This window comes from Astatotilapia calliptera, chromosome 4 (assembly GCF_964374335.1).
Source record: "Astatotilapia calliptera chromosome 4, fAstCal68.1, whole genome shotgun sequence".
NCBI lineage: Eukaryota > Metazoa > Chordata > Actinopteri > Cichliformes > Cichlidae > Astatotilapia > Astatotilapia calliptera.
Window position 1 is genome coordinate 4,012,862 of NC_137425.1, and position 18,066 is coordinate 4,030,927.

General features: G+C 41.5%; 2 protein-coding genes across 2 annotated transcripts in view; one reads left to right on the forward strand and one right to left on the reverse strand.

Moving 5' to 3' along the window:
* Nucleotides 1–7,761, forward strand: part of gas7a (growth arrest-specific 7a) — a 53,257-nt gene extending 45,496 nt beyond the window's left edge. The window contains exons 13-14 of the mRNA XM_026164039.2: nucleotides 254–352; nucleotides 5,992–7,761. Of these exons, the coding sequence (XP_026019824.1) occupies nucleotides 254–352; nucleotides 5,992–6,105 (213 nt within the window). The 3' untranslated portion in view covers nucleotides 6,106–7,761. The remainder of the gene's footprint in view (nucleotides 1–253; nucleotides 353–5,991) is intronic.
* Nucleotides 7,762–14,809: 7,048 nt separating this feature from the next.
* rcvrna (recoverin a) lies at nucleotides 14,810–16,612 on the reverse strand. The gene is made up of 3 exons (XM_026164040.2): nucleotides 16,112–16,612; nucleotides 15,729–15,840; nucleotides 14,810–15,633 (listed from the first exon to the last, which is right to left on the reverse strand). Exons 1-3 carry the CDS (start codon nucleotides 16,490–16,492, stop codon nucleotides 15,515–15,517), a joined length of 612 nt encoding a protein of 203 aa, XP_026019825.1. The 5' UTR covers nucleotides 16,493–16,612; the 3' UTR covers nucleotides 14,810–15,514.
* Between the last annotated feature and the right edge of the window lie 1,454 nt (nucleotides 16,613–18,066).

The following is an 18,066-nucleotide window of genomic DNA, read 5'->3' on the forward strand; positions in this document are numbered from 1 at the left end:
AGATATAATATTTCCTAAATACTGTTGATATTATATTCAAATGTAAAAGTTAAGCTTGTGTTGAAAGAACCTCGGCCGTTTTATATATGAGGTCAGAGAAAAGAGCAAAAGCTGGATTTTTATTTCAACATATTCAGTGGTGGGATCTCTGCTCATTAATGAAGGACTGATAATCTGCGTGATGTCAGTAGTACAGCGGTTATCGGCTGTCTGTCTTACTAAGTAGGACATTTGTCTTCCCTTTTCCGTGTAGGAGCTGGAGAAACTGGAGGTGGAGCGGATCGAGTGGATTCAGCAGCATTTACGACAGTATACGACCCTACGGCATGAAACAGACATGTTCAACCAGAGTGTGAGTTTGTGGCAGTTTTAGATCTTTTTTGTGGTATTATTTTGGCTTCTGTTGTCATTTTGTGTCCTGTTTTTGTTCTTTTTTTGTAATGGTTTTGTCTTTTGGGGCGACCGTGGCTCAGGGGGTTGGGAATCGCATCTGTAACTGGAAGGTCGCCGGTTCAATCCCTGGGCTCTCTGTCCTGGTCGTTGTGTCCCTGGGCAAGACCCTACTTGCCTACTGGTGTTGGCCAGAGGGGCCGATGGCGCGATATGGCAGCCTCGCCTCTGTCAGTCTGCCCCAGGGCAGCTGTGGCTACAACTGTAGCTTGCCTCCACCAGTGTATGAATGTGAGAGTGAATGAATAGTGGCATTGTAAAGCGCTTTGGGTACCTTGAAAAGCGTAAATAAATCCAATCCATTATTATTATTATTAATAGTTTCTGCTTCTGTCTTTGCAGGTTTCTAGTCTTTGTGTAATCTGCAGAGCCTTTTTCTCACCTTATTTTTTACTTAATCACTTCAGTTTCTCGCTCAGTTTTCCTGGTAACTGTAATTCTGTGTTTCCTGCTGTTTTTTGATCACAAGAACTCTAAATCCGTCTCCAAAGCCACTGATGTTGTGTACTCATTTCATATTCACAGATGAAAACAGAAATCTCACCCTTAAGATTGTAGATGGCTTGTAAATGATGGATGTACCCACACACTTCGGAGCCAGAAGCTAGCGTCCCTAATTTATTCCACAGTAACACTGCAGTTCCCTTTTTTCCAGATCCAAGACTGTCGGCGAGAGCCTTCAGTGTCAGACTTTGGAAAAACATCTTTTCAATCCCTGCTTTTTAGCTACATTCTATTAATTTGTAGTTCCGCATTATCCTTAAAACAGTTGGTTTTAATACTGAATGGAGTTGATTTGCTTCTTATAGACTCACATCACTGTATATCATAACTTTTTTTGTATTTAGAGTCAGAGTGAAAATATTGGCTAGTTAATCCACCTAAAACAGGTCACACATTGCAGTTTTCTTTGGGCCACATTCAGGCTTAGTCTGATGGAAGTATTTGGGGTAACCCATGCCACACCTCTCGCCTACACCAAGCCAGTGCCTTAACGAGGGTGTAAGTATCAAAAGTAGTACTAATATGATATATAAATAATTTCTGTGGCAAAAATAGGGGGAAAAATCCAAAGTTCAGCATCTCAAAGGGACGTGTTCCTTTTTTTTTGTCATGTATGATAAATTATAAAATGTGAAGAGGCCGCCTGGCAACGTACATTTTCTGAACCAAATGATTGAGGTGTGGGGAAAAAATCGATACAGCATAGCATCGCGATGTGTGTGTGGTGATATGGGAACAGTATGAACCAGAGGGCTCATCTCATGCACCGCTGTCCTATAATAACGTTAGCAAAGCAAACTTAAATCAGCTCAACGAGAAACCAACACTGAACACCATGACAATGCTACGTCCTAGTTTAGTTTTGGTGAGTAAATGGTTTCCCGGAGCTTGAGGGTGTTGCACACTCACAGCATCTTTAGATCACCAGGCACAGGTCTCCTGATACAAGGCTCAGTCTAACTTGGACTGACTGCAGTCACACTCAGAGATTGTTGTAGCTTTGCAAATAATTGAGTTTAGTGTATAAATGCAGACAGATAACCAACATGTTACCATCAGTGAATCAGTCTTTGCCACCAGCTGGTTTTATTCTGGTTACATTCCTATAGACCAGGAAGTCTGCTGAGCTCACATTTAGTAGTTAAATGTGGATTTCTGTCTATGTCAACATCATAGTTAATTGCTGTGTTATCAGTAACAGATTACATGTAATTGCCGACTTGACCCCATTCAGTAGCAGTCTGATGTCAGACGGTGACAGCGTTGGTATGCTTGACAATTTCATTTTGCAGAAAATAAGTAACTGAAGTGACACCTTTTTATTGGCTAAAACAGATATTAACAAAGTTTAACTTTGAGTCACGATAAATGTAATTGCCATACTGAGCATATCGCAGAATATTATAAAAATCGCAATAAGAAGTTTTGTGATAATATCATATCGTGGACCGTCTGGTGATTCTCACCTTTACTGAACAACAGACTGAATAATCAGCTAATCGGTGCATTACGGGTCCGAGTAAACCATCAGCAGTGGTGTCACTGCTGTGATGCGACTTCGTGCTTCGTGCTTCTTGAGCTGGCGAGCGTAGGTGCTGTGACAGAGCGAGCCCTGGGCGATCCCGCGTCAGCCTTTGATGCAGCGCGCCGGCTGAGCTCTCTCAGATCCTCAGAGAAACCCGCCCAGACGTTCTGCTCATTTAGGGCCAAAGGCCTTTGAATGTGACGAGACGTTTTCTGTCAGCGCTGTAGGAAGCTTCCAGAACGAGGGCGCCTCTCTGCGTGAAAGCTGACAACATGAATACCGCAGAGGTGACAGACGCACCAGAGATGAAACCAATACAATCATCTGCAAGCAAAATATAGGACAGTTCAAGTCACACAGCTTTTACGTTTGGATTGCTCACTTTTTGTTTTCGTCTGCATAGAGGAAGATTTTAAATGTGCAGCAACACTGAAGCTCAATGAACCCGACTAATGAATACAGATGGGAGTTGCAGCCGTAGGCCACGGTAATCTCATGATCTGGTTTAGCCTCTGTTAGCACACAGACTTTATGGAAGACTCACAGTATTCTGAGTTAAAATCTCTGGTTCACATCATTAGTTCTTCTTCTTTTTCTTATCCTCCATATTCATCATCCTTTGTCCTGGTCACTCCCAGTTTAGATCTTAATATCTTCAGCTCCACCTCCTGTCTTTTTGCCAGTGCCATCATCTCTAATCCATACACCATAGCCGTTCCACCTTCGCTTTCACTCTTGCTGCTATCCTTCTGTCACAACTCACCCCTAACACTCACCTCCACCTGCTTCACCCTGCCTGCACTCTCCTCTTCACCTCTGTTGCTTTGGATGGTTGATCCAAGTTAGTTAAGGTTGCTTTTACTACCTCTGCTCCTTGGATGTTCACCTTTCCACCTGTCTCCCTCTCATTCAGACATCCTTTAATCACACATATGAACAAAACAAAACTACGCCCGTTTCGAGGTTAGCCAGGCGGCTAATGCTATCTACCGCCTGACTACCGAGGACAGTGACGTCATCAGCGAGAGACCGGTGACCAGCATCGCGGAGCATGACGTCCGAGCGGCACTGAGGAGAGTGAACACAAGGAAAGCGGCAGGGCCAGACGGTATCACCGGCCGTCTGCTGCGCTGCTGTGCTGACCAGCTAGCAGGTGTGTTCACTTACATCTTCAACGAGTCCCTGGCGAAGTCTGTGGTCCCCACATGCTTCAAAAGATCCACCATCATCCCTGTGCCCAAGAACAGCAAACCCTCATCCCTGAACGATTACCGGCCAGTTGCACTGACCTCGGTAGTAATGAAGGTGTTTGAGAGGCTGCTGAAGAACATCATCTCCTCCTCCATCCCAGACACCACAGATCCGCTGCAGTTCGCCTACAGATCCAACAGATCCACAGAGGATGCCATCGCCCACGTCCTACACACCACTCTCAGCCACGTGGACAAGAAACAGGGTAACTATGTGCGAATGCTGTTTGTTGATTACAGTTCAGCGTTTAACACAATAGTGCCCTGCAGACTGTTCACAAAGCTGAGGGATCTGGGACTTAACAGCTGTCTATGTGCATGGGTGTTGGACTTCCTCACTGGCAGAACTCAGGTGGTGAGGGTGGGCAGGTGCTTCTCCAACAGCATCACCATCAACACAGGAGCACCTCAGGGATGTGTCCTCTCGCCACTGCTCTACTCCCTCTACACTTCAGACTGTGTGGCCACCCATGGCTCCAACACCATTGTGAAGTTTGCTGACGACACAGTGGTGTTGGGTGCCATCTCCAACAACGATGAGACGGCCTACATGGATGAAGTGAAGAATCTGGCATCATGGTGCCAGGACAACCACCTCCAGCTGAACGTCAGCAAGACCAAGGAGCTGGTGGTGGACTTCAGAAGGGGTCAGCACAGAGACTACAAGCCCATTATCATCAATGGAGCTCCAGTGGAGAGGGTGCAGTCCTTCAAGTATCTTGGTGTCCACATCTCCTCAGACCTGACATGGGCTGCCCACATTCAGGTCCAGACCAAAAAGGCTAGGCAGCGCCTGTATCACCTACGACAACTGAGGAAGTTCAGGGTCTCTCCAAAGATCCTCAGGATTTTCTATAGAGCCGCTGTGGAGAGCATCTTCACACAGAACATGACATCGTGGTTCGGGAACAGCTGTGTGAAGGACCAAAAAGCTCTCCAGAGAGTGATCCGTACAGCAGAACGCTGCTGCAGGATTGCTCTCCCCCCGCTTCAGGACACCTACACCAGGAGATGCCGGAATATATATATATATATATATATATATATATATATAAAACACCCAGCACGCCCCTGCGGGCGGTTTATCCTTCAAGCTCGGGTCCTCTACCAGAGGCCTGGGAGCTTGAGGGTCCTGCGCAGTATCTTAGCTGTTCCCAGGACTGCGCTCTTCTGGACAGAGATCTCCGATGTTGTTCCCGGGATCTGCTGGAGCCACTCGCCTAGCTTGGGAGTCACCGCACCTAGTGCTCCGATTATATATATATAATGTTCTTCCTCTACACACCCCCCCCCCCCCATTTTTGCACATGTCGAGGAGCGTGTCAGGCTACATTTCACTGTGTGTTATACTTGTATAACTATGCATGTGACAAATAATAAAGAACCTTGAACCTTGAACTCCCGACCATGGTCTCGGCCTCATGTTGCATTTCCGTTGGCTTGATTGAGGCTTACATTCTTTGCTTTGTGCAGCCGAGTGTGAAGTCCGAGGATATGAATCCCATCTGGAAAAAGGTGGATTCCCCTCTTGGACTTGTTCTTGCATTTTTGAGTTGCTCCAAATGTCCAAAATCTCATCTATGTACAGCATGATTTGCTTCTAGAATCATTTTTGGGATCACAGTTTGAATAAACTGCACTGGTTAACGTCTCTGAGAATAAGAGCTCCTTATAAAGAGAATTAGAGAAACAGGAAAAGAAGCACTGTTCTCCTGAATGTTTAAATTGTTTTCTGATCATTTGCAAGAGAAAACCTAAAAAGGTGCATGTTGGGTAAAGTTAAAAGCCTCATGTCACCAGGTGGGACAGGTAGCTGCTCAAAATAAGGTCTCCTTTTTGACATCCAGGCCACACAGACTCAAAAATGTGCTAATATTTGTGACACTGGGTGATGAGCTTCCTGATTTTCAGTCCTGAACATTTCATGTGGATATCTCCTGTACTTGTGGGGTTATGAGGGCTCAAAAACGCTGCATTTCGACCTCCTCCACTGCAGTTTGGGGGCCTGAAAAAAATCAGCTGATTGTGAAGAAGTCATTTGGGTCAAAGTCATTGATTTTGCAAGTAATGAAACATGTTGTTATATAAAAACTGTCACTAAAGTTTGTGGTTTAGTTTGTCACCAAACTCTTTTGGGATTTTTGGGCAGATTATCCAATCAACTGACCGCTCAGCACCTCCTGAGCACCTGACCTTTAGGTGTTTAACTCTGAATGAAGACTGAAGTTTTAAGGGGTCACATTACTGTTAATATCTTTTCAGATGGTTGAGCCCGTCGACCAGCTGCTGCAGAATGTGGATCCCGCCAAAGACAGAGAGCTGTGGGTGAAGGAGAACAAAACCGGCGATGTTCGGCCTGTGGATATGGACATATAGCTCGTCCCGGCCTGACCTGGGATCAGCTGTCCTGTCTTCAGTATTAAAACACATCCACAGAATCCAGGAACACTTGATGACACTGATTCGGGGACGGTGCATGTTCAGACCCCTGAGGTCTGCTCATCCTCTCTCTGAGTGGAACAGTGAGGAGGAAAACAGTCCAGCTAACAGTAACGGACCCAAGTACCAGCATGTTCCTTCTAAATTTAAACCCCATCATAATCCACATTAGCTTACTGAATGCCATTTAACATATTCTGCTGTTTACCTGTTGTAAAGTTGAGATTATTAAAAAAAATGTACGTATTTTGAATTGTTCAGTTTAGCGTCAACCAACACTTTTCCAGTCTGAGTAAACCAAACAAAAAAAAAGTCTGATTATTGATATTATTTTGGATACTGAAGCATACTGAGAGCTTGGAATGATATATTTTCATAATTTGCTGGTCCATTTTGGTGGAAATGCATGTTTTGAATATATTGTTTTCACTGTACGTGGAGAGCTGCACACTCTGTGGAACCATGATGGCTGTTTCGGTGTAGTTTATGGAAGTTAAACAAGGTATTCTCTATCTTGTCCATAATTTTGGAGCTTTCTCCCACTTAAAAAAAGGAAAGTGTACAGCATAAATATCCAGAAACCTCAACTTTTCCAAGCATTTTGCAATCGGGATTTGATTACACTCAGCACAAGTCCCAAGATGGAGTCCCAAGATTTAGGCCAGGGTCTATTTTGAATCAGCGCGAAGGAGGAAAAGGTGGTCCAAATTACACTGAAACACCTTTTAGTGCCTAACGGTTATATACCTGGAATGTCCTTGATTTATTCTTCTCTGCATCGGTGTACATTTGTACATACTGGTTTGATGTTTGCACTGTTCAACGTCGTCTGTTTCACGTTTTGTCGACCCTTAAAGAGAAGATCTTTAAGGGTCGACATGCAGCGGGAAGTGCGAGGTGATAGAAATATCAGAGACTGCATGTAGACTACGTGTCCGTGTTTACATATATGTGTTTGTCTGTCGCGGTCTTTACATTTTGTTTGTTTTGGAATAATTTTTCTTTTCTATGTTCCCAGAAGGACAAAGTTAAATAATAAAGCTTTTAATCCAGCTGCCAGGCACTCAAAAAAAGTTGTGAAAAAGTAAAGAAATGCTTAGCTGCCTTATGAAAAACACTGACCGTTCGTCCCCTGCAGCACATTCAGACTTTGCTTTGACCCCCACCCCCAAAACGGCTTCATGTGTAGGTTTGAAATAGTGTATTTGTTGTAGAGGTTTTTATAAGTGTGTCTCAATGTTGTGCACTAAGTGTGACGAGTTATGTTCCAACTAAATGTTCTTGACCAGAATCCACAATGACATAACGGTTGAGTTAACTGCCCTTCTGTGGTGACTGTTTTCATTAACGTGAGTTTAATCTGATTTTCCCAATGTTTTTAAGAATGTTGGATCACAGGTGACCTCTGTCCCAACGGTGTAGTGAGGAATGCAGTGTCCAAAATAAATCTCCTCTTTGAAAATTAAATGCCACAGCGTGTCGTTATGTAACTCTGCCAGGGGGGGCTGGGGGTTTAGAAATGGGCAGTTACATCTGCAAGATGTTTCATTTAAGATCTGATTGATGTGAATAAAAAAAATTTAAACTCATAAACCTGGTGAACATGTTTTATGTTAAACCTGCAGCTCATAACACTGCTCAAGTGTTTCTTACAGATTTTCATATAATGAATCCAAATATGATTATTATGGGGTTGGTTTTTTTTACATTTTACACCTGAATTATATTATTGAACAATGGCACAATCAATATCAGCTTTAATTCACGAGGTTTTCCAGACATCTAGCATGAACTGTTTGGGAATTATAGATGTTTTTTATAAAAAGCAGCAATGTGAAAGTTATATAGCCGTCTGTGGACCGGATCAGGGAAACTCCCCTTTATATCAATGTAAATATGTAAACTACACTCTTAACCCTGACGTATCTTAGAAAGTCTATTTTCAGCAGTACATCTCGTTTTTTCTGCATAACAGAGAAATGCTGCCACAAGTCTTTGGTCATAAATTACAACAATTAAATGTGTAAAATTACAGAGAATGTTCTGGTAGCTCATTGCCGAGGCTGTCCTGTAATTACAAAAAATGATTTTTGTTTGTTAATTTACAGAAATTGTCCTTTTTTAAGTACTGTGGAGCCATTGTAAAAAAGAAAAGAAAAAAAATTATAGTAGTGACAAAACAGGAAATCTTCTGTCATTTAATTGCTTATCTGTGTTTTGTAACATGAATGACTATGAAAAATGAAAATGAATGTCTTTATCATTAAGAAAATGCTGGAATACTTATTAAAAAATACTTTATAAGCCCCAAAAGTTTCAAAACTGGAGGCCCTCTGACCTTATGTTTCACACCTCTGCTCTAACTAAACTGAACAGCTGACGAGTTTGATGAGCATATGAGATCTGTTCCCTCATTATTCTGAATTAAACTGATACAAGATCTGGAGTTGATTCCAGGTGTTGAACTTGCATTCAGTACTTGTTCACTGGAAGAATGAATATAAGGCCCAGATGGTCACACAAGTGAAGGAGGCCGCTGTCAGGCTGAAGTACCAACGACTAGAACCCATGGACACACGAACCAGTGATTATATTCGACTTAGGCTAAATTAACAAGCCCACAGATACTCGCATTTTGCAAGTTTCAAAAACAGCTTTAAACCTCAAATAATGCCAATAATTGCCAAATGATGGCAAATATGAGACCTGATCAGACTGGTACAACATACAGATTGGATTTAAACATTAAATAGTTAAGTTAAACAAGCTTACAGGTGAGTACTCAGCTATTCCACGGACACTGTGAAGTCTGTATAAAAGGCAAGGTAGAAGACCTGAGGACGGATAAAAGGACGGGGGTAAAAAAAGAAAAAAATCAAAATCAAATCAAATCAAAATTTATTTATAGCCTATAGCACATATTAAAAACAACAGTGTTGACCATAGTGCTTCACAGTCAATAAAAACATGAGACAATTAAAACAAACAATAGAAGAGGACAACAAACAATAGGTAACAACGCAACAAGCTAAAACAGCCAACTAGACAGAATCAAAAGCCAAAGTAAAAAAATAAGTTTTAAGACGTAATTTAAAAGACTGGATAGACTCGGCAGTGCGAATATGAACGGGGAGGTTATTCCAGAGTCTGGGTGCCACGGATGCAAAGGCCCGGTCGCCTCTCGACTTCATTCGAGTCCTAGGTTGTGCTAGGAGCCTATGGTTGGATGATCTAAGTGCCCTGTTGGGATTGTATGAATGGAGTAAATCAGAAAGATAACTGGGCGCTAAATTATTCAAAATATTAAAAGTGAACAAAAGAATTTTAAAATCTATACGATATTTAACAGGGAGCCAATGTAATTTGGCTAAAATTGGAGTTATGTGTTCATGAATTCTCGTACCTGTTAAAAGACGCGCAGCTGCATTTTGAATTAACTGGAGCCGGCAAAGAGAGGAGTGTTGGAGGCCCGAGTAGAGGGAGTTACAGTAGTCCAATCTGGATGTAATAAATGCGTGGATAAGCTTTTCAAGATCTTTTAAAGGAAGAAACGGCTTTGCTTTGGAAATCTGACGCAACTGGTAAAAGCTGTTTTTTACCACAGTGGACACCTGTTTCTCGAGTTTAAAAGAGCCATCCAGGAACACTCCGAGGTTTCTTACAGTGGACGAAGGATGGCTAGCGAGAGGGCCTAGGGCATCAGCTAACTGGTCTAGCGGAGTGTGACTACCAAAGACTATGATTTCGGTCTTATTCTCGTTCAATGTAAGAAAATTATGTGATAACCAAATTTTAACTTCATGCAAACAGTTGAACAGAGGTTGCAAAGAAGCAGTCACATCAGATTTCAAAGGTAAATAAATCTGGATATCATCGGCATAACAGTGAAAGGAGATGTTATGTTTTCTAAAAATTAATCCCAACGGCAACATGTACAAAGAGAAAAGAGCAGGACCGAGCACGGACCCTTGACCACCACAATAAATAGGGGCAGAAGCCGAGGAGTGTTGCCCCATAGCAACAGAGAACGACCTCTCTGAGAGATAGGATTTAAACCAAGATAAAACTGTACCTTTGAGACCAACAACATGTTTTACTCAGTTGTATATAGCATTCGTATTCTATTTTTATCTTATTGTATATTTTTATTCTATTTTATTCTACTGTATATAGTATATTATTTTATTCTATTCTGTACAGCTGTGTACTGTATTTATTCTTATTGTATTCTAATTTTTGCGTCATAACTTTTGCACTGTCCACTTCCTGCTGTGACAAAACAAATTTCCCACGTGTGGGACTAATAAAGGTTATCTTATCTTATCTTATCTTATCTTATCTTAACAACATGTTCCAAAAAGGCGGCAAAAACTGGTTTGACACAATATATGAAGGCCAAGCCAACTAAATCAGGGATGACATTTTTTATTGGCTGAATCAAGCAGTGGCTACACTATTAGCTTCAAGATAAACACTAGCAAGGTTAAAACTGCAAGTGAGGCCACCAATCATGGCCTACAACAAAGATATGGGTGGAGCTGACCTGTCAGATCAGCTCATTCTGCACTACTCCACCCACAGAAACACTGCTCCCTGGTAGAGGATCATCTTGCTGCACTTCCTGGACACTGCAACAACAAATGCCTTCATTTTGCACCGTGAGATGAGCAGTGCCAAGCAGGTGCACCCCATGACACACAAAGACTTGGTGTGTCAGCTTTGTGGCATGGACAAGACCAGCCAGTGTTCCTCAGAGCAGGAGAGCTGATCACATTCCTGTGCCCGCTGTCCCAACCTTAGATCCTGGCCTAAAAGCTACCAAAGGCAGACTGAAAGGTAAACACTGTCTATATAGTCATAGCTCATCCCACTTTAGGAAATAAGAGCTAGATTCCATATTAACTGACTGCACAGCAGTCCTTTATCTATTGTGTTAAACTACAAATGAAATATGTCAATTCAATTTTATTTATATAGCAACACAACAACAGTTCCCTGATATTTCTTTATATTGTAAGGTAACGTAGAGACTCTACAATAACACAGAGAAAACAGGGAGAACTAACTATACTTTCCTTTAAATTTAGTTTGGGAGTTTCAGAGCTCTGTGTGTTGTGTTTAGAGATCACTGGGTGTCTTTGTGACAGAGTACCATAAAAGATAGGTGGCAGTCAACAACAAGGGAGATTTAAGCATTAATCACAAATTGAAATATATGCCTAAAAAGTACCTGAATCTTTCTTAATTAGCATAAAAAAGGGATTGTGTGTCACTTCAAACACAAACTGTCTTCTTGTTTATCACTTTAAGGCTACGTCCACACTAAAGCGTTTTCGTTTGAAAACACATCGTTTTCTCTCCGTTTTGGCCTCCCTTCCACACTGAGACGGCGTTTTGAAAACGCTCTCAAAAACGCATACATTTCAAAACGGAGCTGTCCCGTCGCAGTGTGGACACTTGAAAACGCAGACTTTCTAAAACGATGACGCATGTTGGTCATATGATGCAGTCATGTGACCACTTACCCAGTCATGTAATCCGATTGTTCAGTCTGACATCACTAGCCGTGTCTGGACCTAAACTCCGCTGCAGGTCCATATATCAAACGATCACTGTGGCATTACTGAGAGTTGAAGAACTGTCTAAAGTCTTTCATCTTTAATAAAATGATCAGCGTTCTGCTCTACCAGGTGTAACAATTGAGTTTAACATCCAGGCATCCATGAAAACGGAATTTATGACATTTAACGGAGTTAGAAGTTAGCAGGGAGTTAGCTCGCTAGCTTCTATCTAAATACAATATAGCATGTCCTGACTGCGGGGTTTTGGAAACAAATTCAAACGTACAGCTCTGTTATCACTTCCAACATAAATGAAGACAGAAAGCTAAACAGCAGTGACGTTTGTAGGGTTACTGAAATTTGGCTAGCTGGTATATAATGATGTGCTACGTGACTGCGAGCGACACAGCTATGTTAGCATAATATAAACAAGCTAACTTTTTTTTCCACTCGATAAAAGTTAACGTGAGTGTTCTCGGTGGTCAGGAACAAATGTAATCGCATGGCAGGATGCTGTAAAAGGACCAAACTTCAGCCAGGAGAACAACTGAGATAATCCATCCACAATACGAGGTTAGTCATTCATATACTGCTGCATGGGCTGGGCTGTAGCTACATCCTAAGGTTTTAAAAACTGAGCTTAAATAAATGATTAGCGGTAATAAAAGCCGAGGGAGGTCAACAGTGATCACTGACTGTTTTAGGAGCTTTTTGAGATTAAATAGAAGAAAATACAAAACATTAAACATGTTAACAACACAAAAGCCATATTAAACGCAGACTACTTTAGGCCCGGAAGTAGGATTCGTCGCGTCATCACTGAAGAACCGGATACTGTTCTTTGAGGCGGTCCAATATTTTGCGTATTTGTTCTGGTCCGTCTCCCAGTCGATGTTCTCGTTTGCTTTGGAAACTTTGTACTCGTTGGTGACTCAGAGCAACAACTCCACCTCATTATCAGTCCACTTGAAAAATTCGTTGCTTTGTCTTGCCATTTCGCTGCCACGATTCAAAGAGCCGGAATGTAAATAAACGGCAGAGGGAAATGACGCAGGTCGAGTCATCTTGTGTTTCACGCATGCACAGAACTGCAACGTCAGCATTTTCGGTCGTTTTAGTGTGGACTCTTTGAAAATGACTAGTGTGGACGCGGAGCGTTTTCAGACGAAAACGCTGTTTTCACATCTATCCGGGCTAGTGTGGACGTAGCCTAAGCTTAACAAAGAAAAGTTAAACTAAAAGTAAAATATACTAATGGATTCAAGTTGGACCGCGGGAAGCAAATGATCTATGCGGGGGAGCATGTTGGAGCAGTGTATCGTTCTCTGTGCCAAGCCCACATTATCCTAACTGTGAGTTGGCTGTGTGTCTCAACTGACCTTCAGCTCCTAATAGGATTGGCTGATACAGAAGGATTGTTAACCTGAGCCTAATTCCCTTCATAAGGAGCTCTCATCCAGATTTTCTTGCTTTCAATCTAATGAATGAATCCAAGTGTGAAAAAAACACGCTGGAGAGCTGCCAGATGTATTAGAGAGTAAATTGGCTGTCAATAAAAGGCTGGCATGCAACCACTGAGTGTCAGGACGGCTCATAACACTGCAGAGTCAGGAAACGGAGTCTTTAGGTATACATGTTAGAGGAGGTGACTATCACCAGGCTGGATATTCCTGTCATCAAAAGTGATCTCTTTTCCCCAAGTGCTTGTTAACAGAGCAAGGGATTTCTCCATTTTTAATCATACTTGTTTTCCTTGGAACGAATAAATGATTTCTATTTGGAAACAACCATCGAATTATTCCAGAAAAAATAAAAAACCTTAAAGGGCAATAATATTAGCGCCCTGACAAACTGACCTTTTTATTGCTGTGCTTGTAAAACAGGCTAAAACTATGTGTTATCTTCCAATTTACACAGTATAAAAACTTCAGCAAGGGTTTGAGCTGTCACTTGAGAAAATATCATTCTAAAAACAAAAGAAATCAGTTTAGACGAAGCAGGAGATGAAGATCTAAAGTTATCACAGCATTTCAAGAACTGGAGTGAGAAGTATTAAGATATTTAAAAAGAGCCATACAGTACAGAACAAGTCTGGTGGAGGTAGGAAGTGAACAAAACTAGTGAGAGATGTGTCTACTAACCCCAGGACAACTGCCAAGACGATAGTGAAGGAGTTAGCCAAGTAGGGATGTGTATTCACAGAAAAGACAATCACTAGAAGCCTGCAGAGAAATGCACTCTGAGACTGTGGACCAAGAAAAACTCTGCAGAAGAGGCACATTCAAGCCAGACTGAGGCATGCCGAGGACAACCCGAGGAAAGATTGAATGAAACTATACCCCGTTCTCAGAGTGACGCTGATTATGTCACAAAGCCCTGACTTGAATCCCACTGAAAATCTGTGGGGTGAACTGAAGTCCAAAGTTCATGACAGAAGACCATCAGATCAACCGACTAAAACAACAGACTGCAGAAAAGGAAAAACGATACACAGTGACTGTTATCATCGGGGGTAGTTAATGTGAAATAATATTGTTTCTGTATACAAAGTAAAGAAATATAAGCATCCAAAATAACAGTAGGATGTTTGGGAAAGCTTTTGCAAATTCCTTCCCTCTCCAAATTACCTTTAAAAATAGGAATTTTCACAAGGGAGCAAATAATTCTGTCCTCATTTGTATTTTCCACCTGTTTAATATAAAAATCAGTGGTGTGTCTAGTGGCTGTTTAATAAATAGTCCAGATAATATAAATGTAATTAAAAACGTTTAAGAATTAAAATACAGAAACCAAACTAAGTTTCATTGGAAACCAAACCAGAGTAAATATATGTGTAAAGATAATCCAAAATAAAGTTGTATATAAACTACAGTTGGTTGAGATGAGTCACTCTGTGAAACAGTGCAAACACTACAAATATATCAGTTAAAACAAATTCCAAGTGGAAAGGAAGTGTGTTCAAAATGCATGTTTCAGACACACTGCTTTTTAAAAGAGTCGAGGACATGGCTGAAGTGTCCTTGGTGGATATTACCATGTTATACAACGACACTTTAAAAGCACAACACATAACACACATACACCTTTACAGACAGGTTTTCATTTTCATGTACACAAAAGAGAACATTTAAACAAATAATGAGTTAACGTGTTCACTGCCACAACTACACAAAAAACGTACAAAACATATTTGAACAAAATTGAACAAACTAAAATAACCAACAAACTTGTGCGCTGTCCATTGTAAATTGTGTGATTTAAAGATTTAACTGCATGAAATCAGCTCGTTTACACAAAGTACAACATCTAAACCAAGGCTAAACAAAACGGACACGCCAAAAACGTCCAATCCAGCCTATGGATACCTTTGTAAAGTGTGAATATGGATCCACAAAGGAGTTATTAATAAAATTTATTGCAACACAAGTAAAAATGTGAAGAAATTGATTCTGGTCAATTAAACGTGAACACTGTTTTGACTCCCAACATTCACGTTGCCATCCCTGTTCTAGCCTGAACGGTTACACTGTTTAAAATTCATCCATTGCACAGTTGTTCAGCTTCTATTTTATTTTATTTTATCAAATGTGCCTAATCACCCTATTTAATTACTACTTGCAATGACAAAAAATGAAACACTGTTTAACTAGTTTACCAGAAAGAACATGAACATGATTAATTACAATAAAAAATGAGAAATGTGGTTAAAGCGGTTAAAATATAGCCACAGAAATCAGTCTTAAAACCATGTGAGGTTTTTTTCTGCTCTGTTTTTAGCCTGTACTCTACTGCTTCTTCTCTTTCAGCTTGTCTTTGATTTTCTGAGGTTCATCATATTGTATCAAGCGTAGGATATCCTTGTTGTCCATCACGCCCTGAATGAACTCTCCCTCTGAGATTTTATCTGCAAAGAACCAAAAAAAGAAGCGTCAACAAAATGCTTGTGCCTTGTAAAGGTGCAGCAGATAACGAGATGAGAGTTAATAAAGTGTGGTTTACCGTTCTCCTTCTTTCCGAAAAATGTCCAGATTTTTTCAGCCCTTTTCTCCGGCGTGTTTTCATCCTCAGGGAGCTTCTTCTGTGCGTCAGCAGGAATCATGTTGAATATTGACTGCAGGAGAGTAAACGCATTTTATAGGTTTAACCAATGATTCATGATGAATTTAATCAAATATTCGTCGGAATATTACATTTTCTTTGAGTAATTGTAAGTGGAATAATTTAGAGGAGGCTGTGGCTTAAAATTGAAATCATCAAAGGTCCATTTACACATTCACAGAAGTGATCGTGATTATTCAATAGATGAATGTAACGCGAATTCAGTTTAGTCATGTAATTTTAGTGTATTCAGAACAGATAAAATTAGTATGAAGTATAGGTACCCGAACAATCTCTTGGATTTCATTTTTGCTGATGGTTCCATTTCCATCCACATCATAGAGGCCAAAAGCCCACTCCAGCTTCTGCAGAGTCTTTCCCCCGGAGGTGAGGTGCAGAGCGACGATGTACTCCTTAAAGTCCAAAGTTCCGTCTGCATTAGTGTCGAAACTCCTGAAAACGTGCCGCGCATACGCCGTGGGGTCCGCGTCTGGGAAGAAGCTGGCATAGATGCCCTCGAACTGCTGCTTGCTGATCCTCCCACTGGGACACTCCTTGAGGAAGGACTGATACCAGGTGCACAGTTCGGCCTCTGTGTATTTGGTGTTGGACTTCAGCTCTTCCAGGAGCTCCTTTGACAAAGCGCTGCTCTTAGTATTCCCCATCCTGATCAAGAAAGGTTAAATTCTTGTATCTCCTGCGATTGGCCGTTAAACTTCTGTGGAGTTTGTGCGCTCTGTCTTGTGTTCGCTCTGTCGAGCCCCTCAAGGTGCCAAATGGGATTATGATCATCACTGCCTAAATCCAGACAGCTGTCTTGAAGATTAAGGGGGATAACTGCGTCACACTGCTATGACACCTTTATATTGAAGACAGAGTTAAATACAGGAGGCAAGCGCAGCGGATTAAAGGCGGCAGGTGGCCGTTACTTAGAAGCTCAACATCTGGGAGGATATTTGCCTTTTTAAGCAGAATTTGTGTAAATACACTCTAATATTTAGTTACAGGGTTGAAGTATAATAATACTGACTTTGGGGCCAAAGAAAGACGAGCATAGACTGGTGCCATCTTTTATCATTGCCACTAGGGAGGAATTTGCTTACACTAAACCAGACAGTGTTAAACAAATGTATTAGACCACCACCCAATGTAAGGTTTATTCTACAGCTGTCCTAAATTAACAGTTTTGGTAATTTCCAAAATCATCTTTATGTTAATACATCCATCCATTCTCTTCTGCTTATCCAACTGAGGGTCAAGGGGAGGCTGGAGCCTATCCCAGCTGTCTTAGGGCGATAGGCAGAGTGCACCCTGGACAGGTTGCCAGTCTGTCGCAGGGCTAACAAAGAGACAGACAACCATTCACACTTATGGGCAACTTAGAATCGTCTGTTAACCTAACCACACTAACTGCATGTCTCTGGACCATGGGAGGAAACCGGAGTACCTGGAGAGAAGCCATGCAAACATGGGTAGAACATGCAAACGCCACACAGAAAACCCTGGACTACAGGATCTTCTTGCTGGTAACCGTGCTAATCACTGTTTCTGCAATGTTAGCCCAAAAAGTTGATTCTGTTCATCTGGAACTTTTTCAGTAGGAGAAATGTTTAGTTATTCATCCAAGTGATTTGTTCAGTCTCAGCTGACTGCCAACCTTATAAACAGTACCTTTGCACAATGACTGAAATTAACCCAGTGAGCTAATAACGGGCTGTGAGTCAGTTCATTGATGATACATCTCAGGACCACAATTCATGGATCACATTAACTCGGGGGACCAAAACATCTAATTCAACGGGGAGGATATGAAAAGTGGCAGACATCGAGGAAACCAAAAACCTCTGGCTAAGCGGAGGCCAGGACTCCGCAGTCTATTTACACCTACAAGCCAGTGGACACTCTTTCAATGATGAGGATGACCATTTACCTGAGAAGAAAAAGACCATCTCTGAATCGAGGAGGGGGCCTAAGGGTAACCACTTTAACCATCTTACAATGCTGTGATTGCAGCCATTCCCCAGCTCTCTGTGAATGGTACTCATGGTCTTTGATCAGTGGTTGTTGATCAGTGGTCATGATATTTTCCATATTTATGATCAAGGAACTGATCTCACAGCCCATTGGTTATTCAGTGTGCTAAGTTCAGCCACTGTGAAAAGGTACTGTTTATAAGTTTGGTAAATATGGTAAATGGCCTGTATTTATATAGCGCTTTTCTAGTCCCTAAGGACCCCAA